This window comes from Gymnoscopelus microlampas (genome assembly GCF_963454915.1).
Source record: "Gymnoscopelus microlampas genome assembly, chromosome: 17".
NCBI lineage: Eukaryota > Metazoa > Chordata > Actinopteri > Myctophiformes > Myctophidae > Gymnoscopelus > Gymnoscopelus microlampas.
The window spans coordinates 17,495,446-17,513,252 of NC_139954.1; the positions used below are offsets into that span (position 1 = coordinate 17,495,446).

Here is a 17,807-nt window from a genome sequence, read left to right on the forward strand (position 1 = left end):
CTGCAAATCGCTTTCAGTGTTGCTAAGATACAACAGCTCTTCCTGTCTATAGGATATTAGGCTGTGGCCCCCATTCAAAACACAAACAAGCATGGATTAACGTAGCCAGCACTACCGCTCAGAACAGAAGTGTCATGTCCAAAGGAAAAACAAAAGAGACGTCAGAAGAATATTAATAGAACTGAGTGTGGGAAAAACAAGGTTGGCTAGAAAGAAAGTGTGACAGTTTTGCAGTCTAATCCATGATGTAAATGTAAATAACATGGATCACAAGAAAAGTGAGAAGCAGAAGCAAGGGGGCACTGACACGGTTCCTGGCTAACGTGGTAGCCTACTGTATGTGAAATAGGCTAAGCATGTTGATTTTGTTATTAAAACCCACTTTTACTTAGGGCTATGCAAATATGACTAGTTCAACTTCTGGGTAACCCATAGACTGTATAAATGAGGTAACCAGAAGAGTGGGCAATTGAGAAGGTAACAGGATAGGTGGGCAGTTTTCCTCAGAGGTGGAAAGACTGGTGACGCGAGGTTAGGTGGGCAGTAGGGACATCTGGGCACCTCAATGTAAAATTGGCTATTTTGTCCAAAATGTAAAAATATATATATATTTGAAAAATGGTCTAAACTAAAGTAAGGTATACATGATTAGAACATTCGACAATTAAGGTCTAACATTTCTACAATTGCTACAAATTGCTACAAAACCTGTATATCCAGTAATTTGGGGCATGAACAAGAGGTTCATGGTTCATGGATAACATTAAGTCTGATAATGATGTAGCCTACCACATTATGTATACTTTTAACTTTTTTTTTTCATTTTAGAAAAAAATAACCAATTTTACATTTAGGTGACCAGATGTCCCTAGTGCCCACCTATCCTGTATCCCATGAGAAGCCTGCATGCTTTGGAAAATTTCAAACAAGGTGGAGGAGATGAGCGTCATCCTGGTGGCCTCCAATTAACCCCAGATGTTCTGATTCTCGGAGCTTGCACCCCTCCTTGGAACCCTGGGAGCTCCCGGTGCGGCGGGACCTCCTGTCCTAAGCCCATGAGACTCTCTTCCATCCCTTTCCCCTTTCTTTCTGGCCCCTGAGAGGGCAGAGTTTCCAGCCATGGGGTTGCCCCAGTCTGTGGTTAGTACTTTGCAGGGAGCCCGGACTCCATCGACTGGGGCAGCGTATCCCTGTTGGTAAGGAGTGTTTGCTCGTGGAGAGACAGGTGGATGTGCGCATGCATTCCACACGGGGCCTCGCTACCTCAATGGCCTTGTGGCGAGGTGCCTCGTTACTTGAGATCTGTGAGACGACCTCTTGGTCGCCTCGATGCCGTCCACTTTTATCCTGTCTTTTGGGGCCTGTGACATCCTCCAGTTCCTCCAGGAAATGTTGTAGGCGGGCAAGTCTCCCACGACTTTGAGGGGAATGGTGGCTGCCATAAGGGCAGCCCACTTTGGGCCTCGGAAACTGGCAGGAGGTTGCTGTGACCTTATTACCCGGTTTCTGAAGGGTGCTCGTAGGGTTCGTCCCTCGCACGGTAGGCCAGCAGTCCCCCCATTGGGATTTGGAGGTAGTGCTATCAGCCTTGCGGCATGAGCCATTCGAGCCCCTGGACGCAGTTGGGCTGCAATGGCTTCTCTCGAGACAGCATTCTTGCTGGCAGTTGTGTCAGCTAAAATAATGTCCCTGTCGGTGCATGAGGAATGCTTCCGCTTCCTGCATGGCCATGCTGGGGTGGTGCTGAGACCAAACCCTGCATTCCACCCTAAGGCCTGGTCTGAGTCGCGAGCCAGTCAGTCTATTGAGCTGAGCCCTTCCCTTGGGCTCGGAGTGATGTCTTTTTATGTTGAAGCTAGCCTTGTAACTTGCGAGCTAAGTGGCTTCCACCCATTTATGGTTTATGACTGGCCTTAGCGTCTGGCGGGGCCAAAATATAGTACTTATAATTCACATAGGATCGTGGTTGTAATATTTGCCAGGTGTTACATTACCGTTTAGTGTTTGTTACCTGAAGTTCACTCACATAAACAGCGACTCATTTTTAAAGCCAATCACATTTATTTATTTTTTTGTCAGTTACAGCAGGCTACATCAAATACAAAGAAGATAAAACAAATGTAATCCAAACCAAGAAAAAAAAATCTGCATACTTTTTTGACATTGTTGTACATCATTTGGACATCAATATATTGTAATAATGGCCTGGGCCGTAATGTGATGGTCCAGGCACCCTAGGCTGCAATGCCAGTCTGACAGCGTGTCGCGGGTTCGACTCCCTTTCCCGACAACCTTTGCTGCGTGTCACCCCCCCCCATCTCTCTCCCTGTTTCCTGTCAGCCTACTTTCCCTGTCCCTCTCTAAATAAAGGCATAAAAAGCCCCAAAAGAAAAAAATCTTCAAAATATATTAATAATGAATAATAACACAATTAGCAATAGAACAACTTAGTTGAGCACATTGTCTACAAAATGTGTATGACTGCTCTTTAACATTAAATACAAAGTTACATCACATGATGTTTGAATTATAGGTATTCCCATATACAACTCAACCTAATAAACCAAATACAGCCCTAGTTTAAAGTATCAGATGATTTTTCTTTTTTTAAAGGTAAACTAAAATCTCAAAATATACGTATATGGTTAAGACTATAACCAAAATGCTTAATAAAATGGGGCCCTAAAACGTTTGAGAACCCCTGGTTTAAAATATCAGATTAGATTGAGCCAAAATCACAATATCCCCTTATATATTAATATTTGTGGCCAACCTGTTACAATATATCAATCTCTTCACTATTACAGAACTTGGGCCTTCAAGTTGTTACAATGTAAATAGTTAGTCTTATTCTAGGATCCTACTTGCTCAAAAAGTCAATTTTGACTGAGTTTGATGACTTGGAATCCACATCAGTGGCTGTGGATCCTACTTGCTCAAAAAGTCAATTTTGACTGAGTTTGATGTCTTGGAAGCCACATCAGTGGCTGTGGCTGTTATCTCTGTGAAGCCAAATTTGACTTGGAACTGGATTACACGACCCAACCCACCTGCAATATTTGGCATCTCAACGACAAACGAGTTGAGTTCCTCTATTCCCCACTCATCTACATATTGAGGATTCTTCCTTTCTGTGCGATAAAAACCAATACGTCCTGATGTCTGGTTTCTTTCTGTTGGTACTAAGGTGTGGTCTCTGGTTTCATCCCAAGCCACATCTTCATCTATTGTCACCAGTGGTAAGAAAATACCATGACACCATTGTGTACCACCACACGATTGTGCACCACCAGTGCCACATGCCACTTTGTTGGAGTGCTTATCAGCCTTATGCTTCGAAGCATCAAACTCTTCAGAGACGGCAATACCATAAGTAAAGGCACTTTTTCGCGATGCCACTACCTCAGGGGTTCTTCCGAACATGACAGCTCCCTTCAAAATTGCCTGCTGGGCCATCGAAGGGCACAGTACCTTGCACTGAGCACCAAACTGCTTGGTAATGTGTGCGCGCAGAATCTTACTTGAGGCATAACCCCCCACTAACACAAGGCACTCAATGCTGAAATCCTTTTGCAAGATTTCTTTGAGACTTTTAGTGATGCCACTCAGACTTTCATCAAAGAAAGATCTCAGCCTCTCCTTTGAGAGTTTGATCAACCCCTCGTCCCAGGTTACACCTTGCGCTGTCTCAAAGTAATTCTCCATTGGTTGCCTTTTCTGAGCTAATGCAGCTAAGTTAAATGGGCAGGAGATGTCTACATCATCATCCACGCATTTAAGAACAGAGAAGTTATACATCAGCTTTTGAAGCTCACTGGGATATGCTGTTTCATACTCATTCCAGAGATCATCAGAGAATGTTTCCTTGAGGAAACATTTGAACTTCTTGTCAACATGCTCCCCTCCCAGACCGTTACCAGAGGCCTTATGCAGCTCTTTCAGGGCTCCTCCATCCAATACTTCATGCACCGTGATGTCAATGGTACCACCTGTAAGACAACGGTGCTAGGCTTTAAAATATGAAAGCAAGAATGGACAACAGAGAAATAATATAGTTAAGTTGCACAACAGCGCAACTATAGCAAGATATCTGCCAGTTGGACTAGTTACATCATGACGAGTTTAGTAGCCTACACAACTCAAACCTCTACCAACGTGTCATTGCGGACTAAATTGAGAAAAGGGAAATTAAAAATAGACTTGCAAATAATTGCAAAAAATAATCAAAAACAACAATAAAAAAACAACATAAAAGTCACAGCACAACATACCTCCACAATCAACAACAATGTATTGGGTTCCAGGATTTTGTTGTAGGGTATCATGTCCGGAGTTCTCATCAATGAAACCATCAGAGGGAAGCTGCTTACACCAGATTGAGGCTGCCTCTGGTTCCAATGCGATGACCAACTTGTTTGATGCCTCTGTCACAATGCCAGCCTGATAAAAAAGAAAGAAAGAAAGACACAAAGAACATTATTTAATTTCACACATTTACAGTTGTAGAAAATATCATGTAGATCATTTTGATAACGTCATCATGTATGTAATAATAACAACATTGAATTACCTCAGTTGCTGCTTTCCTCATGAACTGTTTTGCGGAAGCATCCCAAATTGCAGGAACAGTCAGAACCCAGGTGAAGTCAGACGCAGTGAAGGTTCGTCCTCTTGCGTTTTCAGCAATGGTGATCAGTGCATGGTCCTTCAGGTAGCGTAGACTTTCTGTGATGACTTTCAGGGCTGTCATTTTTTTGCCATTTACGGCTGCAATCATTAGATCCTCATTGAGTGTCTGTTAAAAAAAATTAAATATATGTTGTTAATGAATGTATAAAGATTTATATATATATATTTTTGTAAAACACATCCTAATAAATCTATCCTAATAAATTACACATCAAAATCAGAGACTTACTTTTCCGTAGAGTTCCATCTTGAAGTTTTCAAAGAGAAGTGTTTTCTTGGCTATTTCATTTCCCTTTTTGGTGTATTCCATTTTAGCGTCATAACCAAATTTGAGGAATTCCTCATTTTCATCAAATAGAATGCATGTAGGTGTCTTCGGGGTGCTTACATCATGTTCTTTTCCCCATTGTGGAACAATGGGATCTATGTTAGCTTCTCTACCTTTGATACTAAAGGCGTATCCACTGTAAGCTGTACCAAAATCTATTGCTATTATAAACGTATCCCCCATATTTGAAACCAGAAGAAAGCTCAAGTCAACCAGTCCAAGTCAACCAAACTGAACTTAAAACAGATGACAAATATCCCAGTTTTTATAACATGAGCATCCTGTGGTATGTCACTAAACCCCACCCTTTGGTATGCATAATTGCATAATTTAGGGGCGGCCATAGCTGAGTGGTTAGCGAGCCCGCCTAGAGAGCCAGAGGCCCTGGTTGCCCCAGGTTCAATTCCAGGCCAGGCCAGCATATGTGTCGATGAAATGAAATTTGTCCCTGAGCAAGACTCTTAACCCCTAATTGCTCACAGGTTCTCATTGGAAACAAGAACGCGAGGACTCTCATGAACAACCTGTTAAAAAGGAATTATCCTTAAATGCACCGGTGACAGACCAGCTTTAAGTGTCGACACAAAGATCTGGGCAATCAAACCTGTGACCGTGAGAGCCTCCATTATAGGAATGAATGATCACACAGTGCACACTGACTGGACCAGTCTCATCTGCAAACTGGCTTTTCTTCCCTTTGCAAACCTGTGATATCACATTCTGTCCTCTCAAATTACACCATTGGTGAGGACATTCTTATTTTCACCATTAAAGCTTGTTTAAAAGTTTAACTTGGCTACCTGGCACCCATCAGAACATGACCCACACTGGATCCTACACCAGTCCATTATGAGTAAGAGACAGTCGCACACATCTTGCAGCCACTATAAAGGACTGTAGCCTACATTCATTGCCAGACATGACCGTTTGGTGGATCTGAACACCAGAGAAGTACGCTACAGGAAAGGACAACAAAAATGTATAAACAGTAGGCTACTATAAACTGAACGGGTTTGATCACAATGACATACATGTCAATTCATCGCATGATATTCCAAATACCCCAGATATTGTGTATTAATGAAATTAGAACAATGTCACATTTTCAAATAGGCTGCCCATTTTATTTGTAGGCTATATGGACACTTGTACATCCAAATATGAAATATCAGCCTTTGGTGAAACGTATTATGGACGTATTTTCCCTCTATGTGTTAATGCATGCGCATCCAGTTGTAGGCCTATCTGGTTTGACCATAATGTAACCTTTGGATCTATTATGTAATGCGCTTTTTGTGCAGATCCAAATAAAATAATTCAAATACGTGTGTAACGTGTTTAGGATCGAGGGTCTTCTTTTTTATGTGGCTCCATGTAAGTCCAATAGCAAAGCATGATCATCAAACTGGGCCAATAAAATAGCCTAAACTAGCCTTGGATCAAGACTATCATAGTTTCATATATGTATTTTATCTAGCCTGACTTTTACTTTTAGCCTTGGATCAAGACTATCATAGCTTCATAGATGTATTTTATCGAGTCTGGCTTTCACTTTCGTATCTATGAAAAACAAAATCGATAAAATACGATCTATGATAGTCTTGATCCAAGGCTAAGCCTACATTGAAACAACACCGGGATAATCCCACAGCTTCTCGGGCCAGCAGGTGGAAACTCTCCTTGCTCATATAGCGATCTAGGAATGGACCCATTTTCTTTTCATTTTTGCGTCCAACAAGGGAGAGGACCACAGTGTCCACACAATCACCTCCAATGCTTGATAACTGTTCGTACTGTGACATTCTCCACAAGTAGGCTAATAGAATAATATGCATTGGAGTCACTGTGCAAGGTGGGGATGTGTTACAGATTGTAAAAGTCTGTATTTTCGCATACAAATATTATTTACGCAACTTAAGTGGGCAAGGTCCTAAAATCACCCAATCAAGTAATCTTAGTTAAACATGATGATCCAACATAGGGCCTACTGTAAATGCAGGAATCTGGTGTCTAATTTTAAAATGTAGGCTATACTATAGGCCTAGTCTGTATGTCTGATACCATAATATCTCTTTTTCCCAACTTCACTGGATTCATAATGTCCCTGTCGGTGCATGAGGAATGCTTCCGCTTCCTGCATGGCCATGCTGGGGTGGTGCTGAGACCAAACCCTGCATTCCACCCTAAGGCCTGGTCTGAGACGCGAGCCAGTCAGTCTATTGAGCTGAGCCCTTCCCACCCTCCACAGGACGGTGAAGCAGGGTTGCAGTCAATGTTGTGCCCTGTCAGGGCCTTGAAGGTGAGTATGGACCTAACTGCCTTGGGAAGATGGTGTCCAAGGCTAGGCTCCCTCATTGAATTGTGCAACAATCCAACAGGCGTACAGTATACGTACTGTAGGTGGGCAGGCAAGCCAGCCCCAACAAGAGTGCATGCGCATTCCACACAGGGCCTCGCTACCTCATGGGCTTTATGCCCCTTTATCTGAGATTTGTACAGGGGCCTCTTGATCGAAGCCGTCCACATTTATCAGGCTCTACTGCATGAATGTGGTAGCCAGCACCCCGTTCACGGAGCGTGTGCTGGACTCCATGCAGCCCACCACACGCCTACACATACCATGCCTCTGGGACCACAACTCCGTTAAGGATGGACCTTGGGCTCGGAGTGATGTCTTTTTATGTTGAAGCTAGCCTTGTAACTTGCGAGCTAAGTGGCTTCCACCCATTTATGGTTTATGGCTGGCCTTAGCGTCTGGCGGGGCCAGATGGGCCTTGGTGGCGTCTTGCGCCTCAGCCATGGATGATGGGTGCGTACAGTTTATGTATGTCCACGGTTACCCTTTTTGATGGAGCACATGGGTGAGCATTTTGGTGGCGGTGACATGTCTTCGGTGGCGGTGATATGTCTTCGGTCGCAGTGTGTCTTACAATGTCCCCGTATATATGGAATATGTAAGGTCGAGAGACAGTTATGACACAATAGAGAACGGTAAGGTTACCCCAGGTTACCTGAGGTGAGAGACTGTCTCTCCAACCAATATAGCCCCTCCGAAATGCATTCCAATCAAACTTAATCAAAGTGGCCACACACTGGTGGGGCTTATTATACCCACGTGGGGCTAATCAGTGCATGGCCACCACACTCAGAGAATCCATGTCAACTGCCCCGTGTGGTCAGTCCACGTACATATGAAATATGTAGGGTGGAGAGACAGTCTCTCCACTCAGAGAACCTGGGTTACAATACAATTAACCTTACCAATCTACAATCTCACAACAATTTAATGACTATGAATAAACTCCATTACTGTCGCACTGCCACTATCACTTACATGTTTTATATCTGCTGTTAAGAGATGTTTCTTCTTGTGTAAGAGACTGATAATCTGCCTTTTAATTATTTTTGAGTGGGTACCTTATGCGTATTTGATATTGTTATCCATAACTTTTCCTTTGTTACTTTCTCTATTCTTATGATTATATTCAATTAGTTAGATAGTTAGATACTTACATTTTGTAACAGAATTCTTTTGGAGCCGGTATGGAAAATAATATCACCCACTATTTTATACATGTAATGAGAAAGTAAACTTAAAGGTAGGGTAAGTCATTTTCTTTGGTTAAAATAAGTGTTAAATAGCTCTACTGTATGTTCTGATAGTACTCATTGCTATAGAGGGTTTGTTCAGTAACAAGAGTCTCCATGTCTCTCCACCTCTTTATTAAACAGAAAATGCATTTTCAGGTTGGATACCAATTTCATCCAATTAGGATAGAGAACTCAGTTAGGATACAGATTAAACAAGTGAAATGGGAACTGGAACACTATAAAAATGAAGCTAAAAAATGGGTACTCTCTCCTGATTGGCTGATATTTTGTAACTTACCTGGAAATGTATTTTTTGTTTATTAAAGAGCTGGAGACTCCTGTTACTGAACAAACACTCTATAGCAATGATTACTATCAGAATATAGTGCTTTAACCTTTTAATAAAAAACTAGTCGTTTTAACCAAAAAATATTACATTTCAAGTGAAAGTTGAAGTTGTTTTGGTTTCATCACATAGTATTGTGGTAACGAACTTTAGAACTGCTTTTCTGCCGTTACGCCCTGGCCTGGGAGAAACCTAAGGCGTAACAAAACATGACCTAAATGAAATAAAGCAGAAGATGCTTATGCCCCCAGCAGTCTTAAACAAACAAAAAGGTTCTCTCTACTTACAAAAGTTTATAACATTTCTGGTCAGTATGCTGAGTTTCCAAAGACTTCTGTGCTGAATTGTCAATTGTATTCTTTGTGAAACATTTTGGATAACACTGTTTATAATATGATATTAAAGGTATATACAGTAAGGAGGAGTGCGTTTTATTCCCCAGCAGGCTGCTTGAAACATTGTTAATGATGCTTGAAACCTGCTCTTTTATTCTTTAACACTTATTTTAAATAAGAAAAGTACAATATAATGTTCAACCATTTTGGGGAACACAACGTGAACGTATGTGTTGATATTGTGGTAAAAAACTAACATGATCAGACTCAGCTGGTTCTCATTTTTAGATTATTGTTATTATAATGGCTTCTCCCACTTGCTGGAGTTGTCAGTTAACACTTATGAAGGTTGGCGAAGTGCCAACACAAAGTTTCTATAACAAATACATATTGGCCCAAAATATTGTACTTATAATTCACATAGGATCGTGGTTGTAATATTTGCCAGGTGTTACATTACCATTTAGTGTTTGTTACCTGAAGTTCACTCACATAAACAGTGACTAATTTTTAAAGCCAATCGCATTTATTTATTTTTTGTCAGTTACAGCAGGCTACATCAAATACAAAGAAGATAAAACAAATGTAATCCAAACCAAGAAAAAAAAAATCTGCATACTTTTTTGACATTGTTGTACATCATTTGGACATCAATATATTGTAATAATGGCCTGGGCCGTAATGTGATGGTCCAGGCACCCTAGGCTGCAATGCCAGCCTGACAGCGTGTCGCGGGTTCGACTCCCTTTCCCGACAACCTTTGCTGCGTGTCACCCCCCCCATATCTCTCCCTGTTTCCTGTCAGCCTACTTTCCCTGTCCCTCTCTAAATAAAGGCATAAAAAGCCCAAAAAGAAAAAAATCTTCAAAATACATTGTAATAATAATGAACAATAACACAATTTAGCAATAGAACAACTTAGTTGAGCACATTGTCTACAAAATGTGTATGACTGCTCTTTAACATTAAATACAAAGTTACATCACATGATGTTTGAATTATAACCAAAATGCTTAATAAAATGGGGCCCTAAAACGTTTGAGAACCCCTGGTTTAAAATATCAGATTAGATTGAGCCAAAATCACAATGTCCCTTATATATTAATATTTGTGGCCAACCTGTTACAATATCTCAATCTCTTCACTATTACAGAACTTGGGCCTTCAAGTTGTTACAATGTAAATAGTTAGTCTTATTCTAGGATCCTACTTGCTCAAAAAGTCAATTTTGACTGAGTTTGATGACTTGGAATCCACATCAGTGGCTGTGGATCCTACTTGCTCAAAAAGTCAATTTTGACTGAGTTTGATGACTTGGAAGCCACATCAGTGGCTGTGGCTGTTATCTCTGTGAAGCCAAATTTGACTTGGAACTGGATTACACGACCCAACCCACCTGCAATATTTGGCAGCTCAACGACAAACGAGTTGAGTTCCTCTATTCCCCACTCATCTACATATTGAGGATTCTTCCTTTCTGTGCGATAAAAACCAATACGTGCTGATGTCTGGTTTCTTTCTGTTGGTACTAAGGTGTGGTCTCTGGTTTCATCCCAAGCCACATCTTCATCTATTGTCACCAGTGGTAAGAAAATACCATGACACCATTGTGTACCACCACACGATTGTGCACCACCAGTGCCACACGCCACTTTGTTGGTGTGCTTATCAGCCTTATGCTTCGAAGCATCAAACTCTTCAGAGACGGCAATACCATAAGTAAAGGCACTTTTTCGTGATGCCACTACCTCAGGGGTTCTTCCGAACATGACAGCTCCCTTCAAAATTGCCTGCTGGGCCATCGAAGGGCACAGTACCTTGCACTGAGCACCAAACTGCTTGGTAATGTGTGCGCGCAGAATCTTACTTGAGGCATAACCCCCCACTAACACAAGGCACTCAATGCTGAAATCCTTTTGCAAGATTTCTTTGAGACTTTTAGTGATGCCACTCAGACTTTCATCAAAGAAAGATCTCAGCCTCTCCTTTGAGAGTTTGATCAACCCCTCGTCCCAGGTTACACCTTGCGCTGTCTCAAAGTAATTCTCCATTGGTTGCCTTTTCTGAGCTAATGCAGCTAAGTTAAATGGGCAGGAGATGTCTACATCATCATCCACACATTTAAGAACAGAGAAGTTATACATCAGCTTTTGAAGCTCACTGGGATATGCTGTTTCATACTCATTCCAGAGATCATCAGAGAATGTTTCCTTGAGGAAACATTTGAACTTCTTGTCAACATGCTCCCCTCCCAGACCGTTTCCAGAGGCCTTATGCAGCTCTTTCAGGGCTCCTCCATCCAATACTTCATGCACCGTGATGTCAATGGTACCACCTGTAAGACAACAGTGCTAGGCTTTAAAATATGAAAGCAAGAATGGACAACAGAGAAATAATATAGTTAAGTTGCACAACAGCGCAACTATAGCAAGATATCTGCCAGTTGGACTAGTTACATCATGACGAGTTTAGTAGCCTACACAACTCAAACCTCTACCAACGTGTCATTGCGGACTAAATTGAGAAAAGGGAAATTAAAAATAGACTTGCAAATAATTGCAAAAAATAATCTAAAACAACAATAGAAAAAACAACAACATAAAAGTCACAGCACAACATACCTCCACAATCAACAACAATGTATTGGGTTCCAGGATTTTGTTGTAGGGTATCATCTCCGGAGTTCTCATCAATGAAACCATCAGAGGGAAGCTGCTTACACCAGATTGAGGCTGCCTCTGGTTCCAATGCGATGACCAACTTGTTCGATGCCTCTGTCACAATGCCAGCCTGATAAAAAAGAAAGAAAGAAAGACAAAAAGAACATTATTTAATTTCACACATTTACAATTGTAGAAAATATCATGTAGATCATTTTGATAACGTCATCATGTATGTAATTAATAACAACATTGAATTACCTCAGTTGCTGCTTTCCTCATGAACTGTTTTGCGGAAGCATCCCAAATTGCAGGAACAGTCAGAACCCAGGTGAAGTCAGACGCAGTGAAGGTTCGTCCTCTTGCGTTTTCAGCAATGGTGATCAGTGCATGGTCCTTCAGGTAGCGTAGACTTTCTGTGATGACTTTCAGGGCTGTCATTTTTTTGCCATTTACGGCTGCAATCATTAGATCCTCATTGAGTGTCTGTTAAAAAATTTAAATGCATGTTGTTAATGAATGTATTAAGATTTATATATATATTTTTTTGTAAAACACATCCTAATAAATCTATCCTAATAAATTACACATCAAAATCAGAGACTTACCTTTCCGTAGAGTTCCATCTTGAAGTTTTCAAAGAGAAGTGTTTTCTTGGCTATTTCATTTCCCTTTTTGGTGTATTCCATTTTAGCGTCATAACCAAATTTGAGGAATTCCTCATTTTCATCAAATAGAATGCATGTAGGTGTCTTCGGGGTGCTTACATCATGTTCTTTTCCCCATTGTGGAACAATGGGATCTATGTTAGCTTCTCTACCTTTGATACTAAAGGCGTATCCACTGTAAGCTGTACCAAAATCTATTGCTATTATAAACGTATCCCCCATATTTGAAACCAGAAGAAAGCTCAAGTCAACCAGTCCAAGTCAACCAAACTGAACTTAAAACAGATGACAAATATCCCAGTTTTTATAACATGAGCACCCTGTGGTATGTCACTAAGCCCCACCCTTTGGTATGCATAATTGCACAGTGTGCACCGGTGACAGACCAGCTTTAAGTGTCGACACAAAGATCTGGGCATGGCTTCAAGAGATGACATGAACAAAAAGGTAAGCACTGAAAATGGTAGCTTTTTATTCATGTATCTTTGATGCATGAGGTGATGTTTGAAAGGCTTGTTGGTCGCTAAAGAAAACATTGTGTCGTCGACAGTGCCGTTTATGACTAAAATAAAAGTGAAATGTATAGGCTAAAAGCAACATGCTGACTAAAGAAGGAAGGAAGGAAGAGATGAATCCACTTCCAAAATGTTAATAATGCAGTAGCCTCTTGTTGGATTAGAAATATCGTCATATATTATATATATATATATATATATATATATATATATATATATATATATATATATATATATATATATATATATATATATATATACTCCTTGTATCACTATGTAAGCAATTTGTTCTTTTATTTGGTCAGACAGCATGGTTTGGATAAATAATAGGCTACTTAAAAAATATATGTTCAAACCTACAGTATCAGTCTGCTTCCTCTGATGGCACCTCCAGAGATAAAAGTGGCCAGTGGTGGAGATGGCCCTGGTGGTCCAACAATCAGACACAACAAAATGTCCGCGACCACAACATGCATCAGACACAGTAAGTATTTGAGAATCACTCAATCAAGTAATCTTATTAAACATCATATGCAACATACAATTAATGTAGTTCTAGCCTTGGATCAAGACTATCATACGTGTATTTTATCAAGTCTGATTTTTATTGGCAAATATCAAAATCTATAAAATGTGTGTTTGGCACATCTAGCACACCTATGAGCAGGACGGTACGCACCATGAGCTGTCAATCAAACCTGTGACCGTGAGAGCCTCCATTATAGGAATGAATGATCTCACAGTGCACACTGACTGGACCAGTCTCATCTGCAAACTGGCTTTTCTTCCCTTTGCAAACCTGTGATATCACATTCTGTCCTCTCAAATAACACCATTGGAGAGGACATTCTTATTTTCACCATTAAAGCTTGTTTAAAAGTTTAACTTGGCTACCTGGCACCCATCAGAACATGACCCACACTGGATCCTACACCCAGTCCATTATGAGTAAGAGACAGTCGCACACATCTTGCAGCCACTATAAAGGACTCTAGCCTACATTCATTGCCAGACATGACCGTTTGGTGGATCTGAACACCAGAGAAGTACGTTACAGGAAAGGACAACAAAAATGTATAAATAGTAGGCTACTATAAACTGAACGGGTTTGATCACAATGACATACATGTCAATTCATCGCATGAAATTCCAAATACCCCAGATATTGTGTATTAATGAAATTACCATTAATGAAATTAGAAAAACTTTCACATTTTCAAATAGGCTGCCCATTTGATTTGTAGGCCGTATGGACACTTGTACATCCAAATATGAAATATCAGCCTTTGGTGGAACGTATTATGGATGTATTTTCCCTCTATGTGTTAATGCATGCGCATCCAGGTGTAGGCCTATCTGGTTTGACCATAATGTAACCTTTGGATCTATTATGTAATGCGCTTTTTGTGCAGATCCAAATAAAATAATTCAAATACGTGTGTAACGTGTTTAGGATCGAGGGTCTTCTTTTTTATGTGGCTCCATGTAAGTCCAATAGCAAAGCATGATCATCAAACTGGGCCAATAAAATAGCCTAAACTGGCCTTGGATCAAGACTATCGTAGTTTCATAGATGTATTTTATCGAACCTGACCTTTACTTTTAGCCTTGGATCAAGACTATCATAGCTTCATATATGTATTTTATCGAGTCTGACTTTCACTTTCGTATCTACGAAAAACAAAATCGATAAAATACGATCTATGATAGTCTTGATCCAAGGCTAAAGCCTACATTGAAACAACACCGGGATAATCCCGCAGCTCCTCGGGCCAGCAGGTGGAAACTCTCCTTGCTCATATAGCGATCTAGGAATGGACCCATTTTCTTTTCATTTTTGCGTCCAACAAGGGAGAGGGCCACAGTGTCCACACAATCACCTCCAATGCTTGATAACTGTTCGTACTGTGAAATTCGCCGCAAGTAGGCTAATAGAATAATATGCATTGGAGTGAGTGTGCAAGGTGGGGATGTGTTACAGATTGTAAAAGTCTGTATTTTCTCATACAAATATTATTTATGCGAAAATACAGACTTAAGTGGGCAAGGTCCTAAAATCACCCAATCAAGTAATCTTAGTTAAACATGCAGATCCAGCATAGGGCCTACTGTAAATGCAGGAATCTGGTGTCTAATTTTAAAATGTAGCCTATACTATAGGCCTAGTCTGTATGTCTGATACCATAATATCTCTTTTTCCCAACTTCACCGGATTCATTTCAGAGCCTATTAATCGTATCAAACACATACGTATTGAGAATCACTCAATTTCTGATTATAAGAAACGTTATGATGCTTATTGTATTTTGTTTTCGTAGTTACAAGCATTTAAATTTTTCTTCAAATGACAGAGATGCTGACATCTTTTGAATCCTAATCCTAAAAATAAAGTAATCTTAGTTTACATCAGCATACTGTAAATACAGGAACCTTGTTTCTCATTTTAAAATGTACTGTAAAATGTCTAATACCATAAAATCCTCTTTATCCCAACATCACTGAATTCAGAACAAACCTTTCCACCTATCAAATGTAGAGCTTTGTTACTTGATGTTTTAGTACGTTTCTCTGTTACTTCACAACATTACATAAAAACTAAAGGATAAATAATGATGCATGTGAACTGATGCCATGGGTGATGGATACAACCTGTTCAGTGGTCTTGGCCTGGGCTGACGTTTCTCACTTAGGTTCTCTTCCTATTCCATAAGCCTAACATTTTCACATACTGTACTCTATATAAGCAAGATTTTGACTCAAATCTGCAAATGTATGATGTGAGGAAGCATGTGATTTATGGGAGTGGGACTGACAATTTAATTGTTTCAATAATGCAAACTGATTCATGCTTTTAACACAGTGATTATCCGAAAGAACAACATACCCAAGACAAACCAGGAAGGTAGCTGCTGTTTATTCTTCTATATTTGGTCTATGTTCAGTCACCCATGATATTGGTTACCATATTTGTCACACTTGTAAGATCTACAATACAAGAAGGCACATTTCTTTTATATATACTTACCATATTAACTGAATTATTTATCTCTGTTATGCACTTATCAAATTAAGCTGTGCCATGTGTGAAGAATATAAACAAAGGTGAGCTCAAAATCTGCATTTTTTTAATAAACAGTTTACATATACAGTATATTTTTATATATTTTGTTAACATTAATATGCAGAGAAAATGAATCAAGACAAATAACTATCTGGTGCTAATTATTAATTATTATTATTATTATTATCTGGTCTTAAGTGTTTTTTAATGATTTCCAATATGTTTGTAATACAGTATGGATGAGATGGACCAGCATTACAAGGAGAAACTAAATGAGGCAAGGTAAATATTCTTCCAAATATGTTCATATAAGCAACATAAATAAGTGTACTATGAATTCAAGATGTGAAAATGACTTTACACCCTTACAATTAAATAATCATATGCTGAATACAGTTCAGTTAATTGCTGTCATCTATTTGAATTGCTGTCTAATTATTTTCTGAATTAAAAGTGCTATCAGATCACCTTGAACACAAAAAAAACAAAAAAATACAATCATTCATGAAATTGTTGATCAAGGAGTTAAGCATTTCCACATAAAGACTTTTCCTCCCTCAGAACTGCACTGAAAGAACGTGAAAAAGAATTTGACTCATTCAAAAACAGGTAAGTAAAATTATTCAGAATAAAAGAGGAATAATATACGAAAGTAACTACAAATGAAAAGGTTGTTATACAACATGAAAATCTTTTCTTTTTTAACCTTATGAAGAATGGCAGCCAATCTGAACAATGAATTAAAGACAGGAGATTGCGAGAGCATGGACAGTCCTGTTAGCAAGACTCGACTGACAGCCATGTATGAACAACTGAACTTCATCAAGTGGCCTAAAATCAGGGGTGATTTGAAAACAAAGAAGGAAAACAGAAAGCTGGCAGATAAATTGATTCGGGTACGTATACATGTGATGACTGAAAGTTGTGCTGTTACTGATACAGATTTATTATGTTCTGCAGTCTCCTTATTCAATTCTTAGCTTCATTTAATCCATGCATCCTCTAACACACAATGCTTTTATGATCATATAGGAAATGTTTGAGGCTTCGAGAAAGGATATGGATGAAAAGAAGAAGCAATTACAGGAAATGTTTGCATTCCACAAGCACAGCCTGTCACCATCACCCAAGGATGTATGATGACATGTTTTTTTTGTTTTAGATACCACATTTTATTTCTTCTTTTACTTTTTGTAACTGTTCTACCTTTTCTACAGGTAACCGTGTACACAAAATTGGCTGCCCAAAATCTACAAATGGCTGTATATCACAGCAGCAAAGAAGATGTTGTTAAGGTATGGTTGATGTACATCAAAGTTCTGTTCACCACACAAAAGTATAGAATACTGTACTGTACTGTACATGAAGGTATAGAGGCTATTCAGGACTGTGGTTTTATGGATTACTGAATGAAATGATTAGATTGTTTAATCTATACATAGAACCATTCAAAATCTTAGTTTGTCAATTGTCCATATTGTCTCATAAAGGTTGCACTCCTGAAATACCAAGAGAGGGTCCTTACAATGACATTCAGAGATCTGGCTGCTGAATGCTACTGGTTGGGTTGTTTGATGGCTTTAAACAGTCCTCCACTACAGCCTGACTGGGAGA

General features: G+C 39.6%; 2 protein-coding genes and 1 long non-coding RNA gene across 3 annotated transcripts; 1 reads left to right on the forward strand and 2 right to left on the reverse strand.

The window, feature by feature from the left end:
* Nucleotides 1–2,928: 2,928 nt before the first annotated feature.
* Nucleotides 2,929–5,215, reverse strand: LOC311064336 (heat shock 70 kDa protein 12A-like; the record flags this gene model as incomplete). The annotated part of the gene is made up of 4 exons (XM_084084168.1): nucleotides 4,919–5,215; nucleotides 4,571–4,795; nucleotides 4,272–4,440; nucleotides 2,929–3,989 (listed from the first exon to the last, which is right to left on the reverse strand). Exons 1-4 carry the CDS (start codon nucleotides 5,198–5,200, stop codon nucleotides 2,929–2,931), a joined length of 1,737 nt encoding a protein of 578 aa, XP_083940294.1. The 5' UTR covers nucleotides 5,201–5,215.
* Nucleotides 5,216–10,563: 5,348 nt separating this feature from the next.
* Nucleotides 10,564–12,854, reverse strand: LOC311064338 (heat shock 70 kDa protein 12A-like; the record flags this gene model as incomplete). Its single annotated transcript, XM_084084170.1, has 4 exons — nucleotides 12,558–12,854; nucleotides 12,211–12,435; nucleotides 11,911–12,079; nucleotides 10,564–11,624 (listed from the first exon to the last, which is right to left on the reverse strand). Exons 1-4 carry the CDS (start codon nucleotides 12,837–12,839, stop codon nucleotides 10,564–10,566), a joined length of 1,737 nt encoding a protein of 578 aa, XP_083940296.1. The 5' UTR covers nucleotides 12,840–12,854.
* Nucleotides 12,855–16,721: 3,867 nt separating this feature from the next.
* On the forward strand, nucleotides 16,722–17,490 carry LOC311064746. Its single transcript, XR_014602748.1, has 4 exons — nucleotides 16,722–16,802; nucleotides 16,909–17,089; nucleotides 17,226–17,327; nucleotides 17,411–17,490. It is a non-coding gene; the product is annotated as an uncharacterized lncRNA (long non-coding RNA).
* Nucleotides 17,491–17,807: the final 317 nt, after the last annotated feature.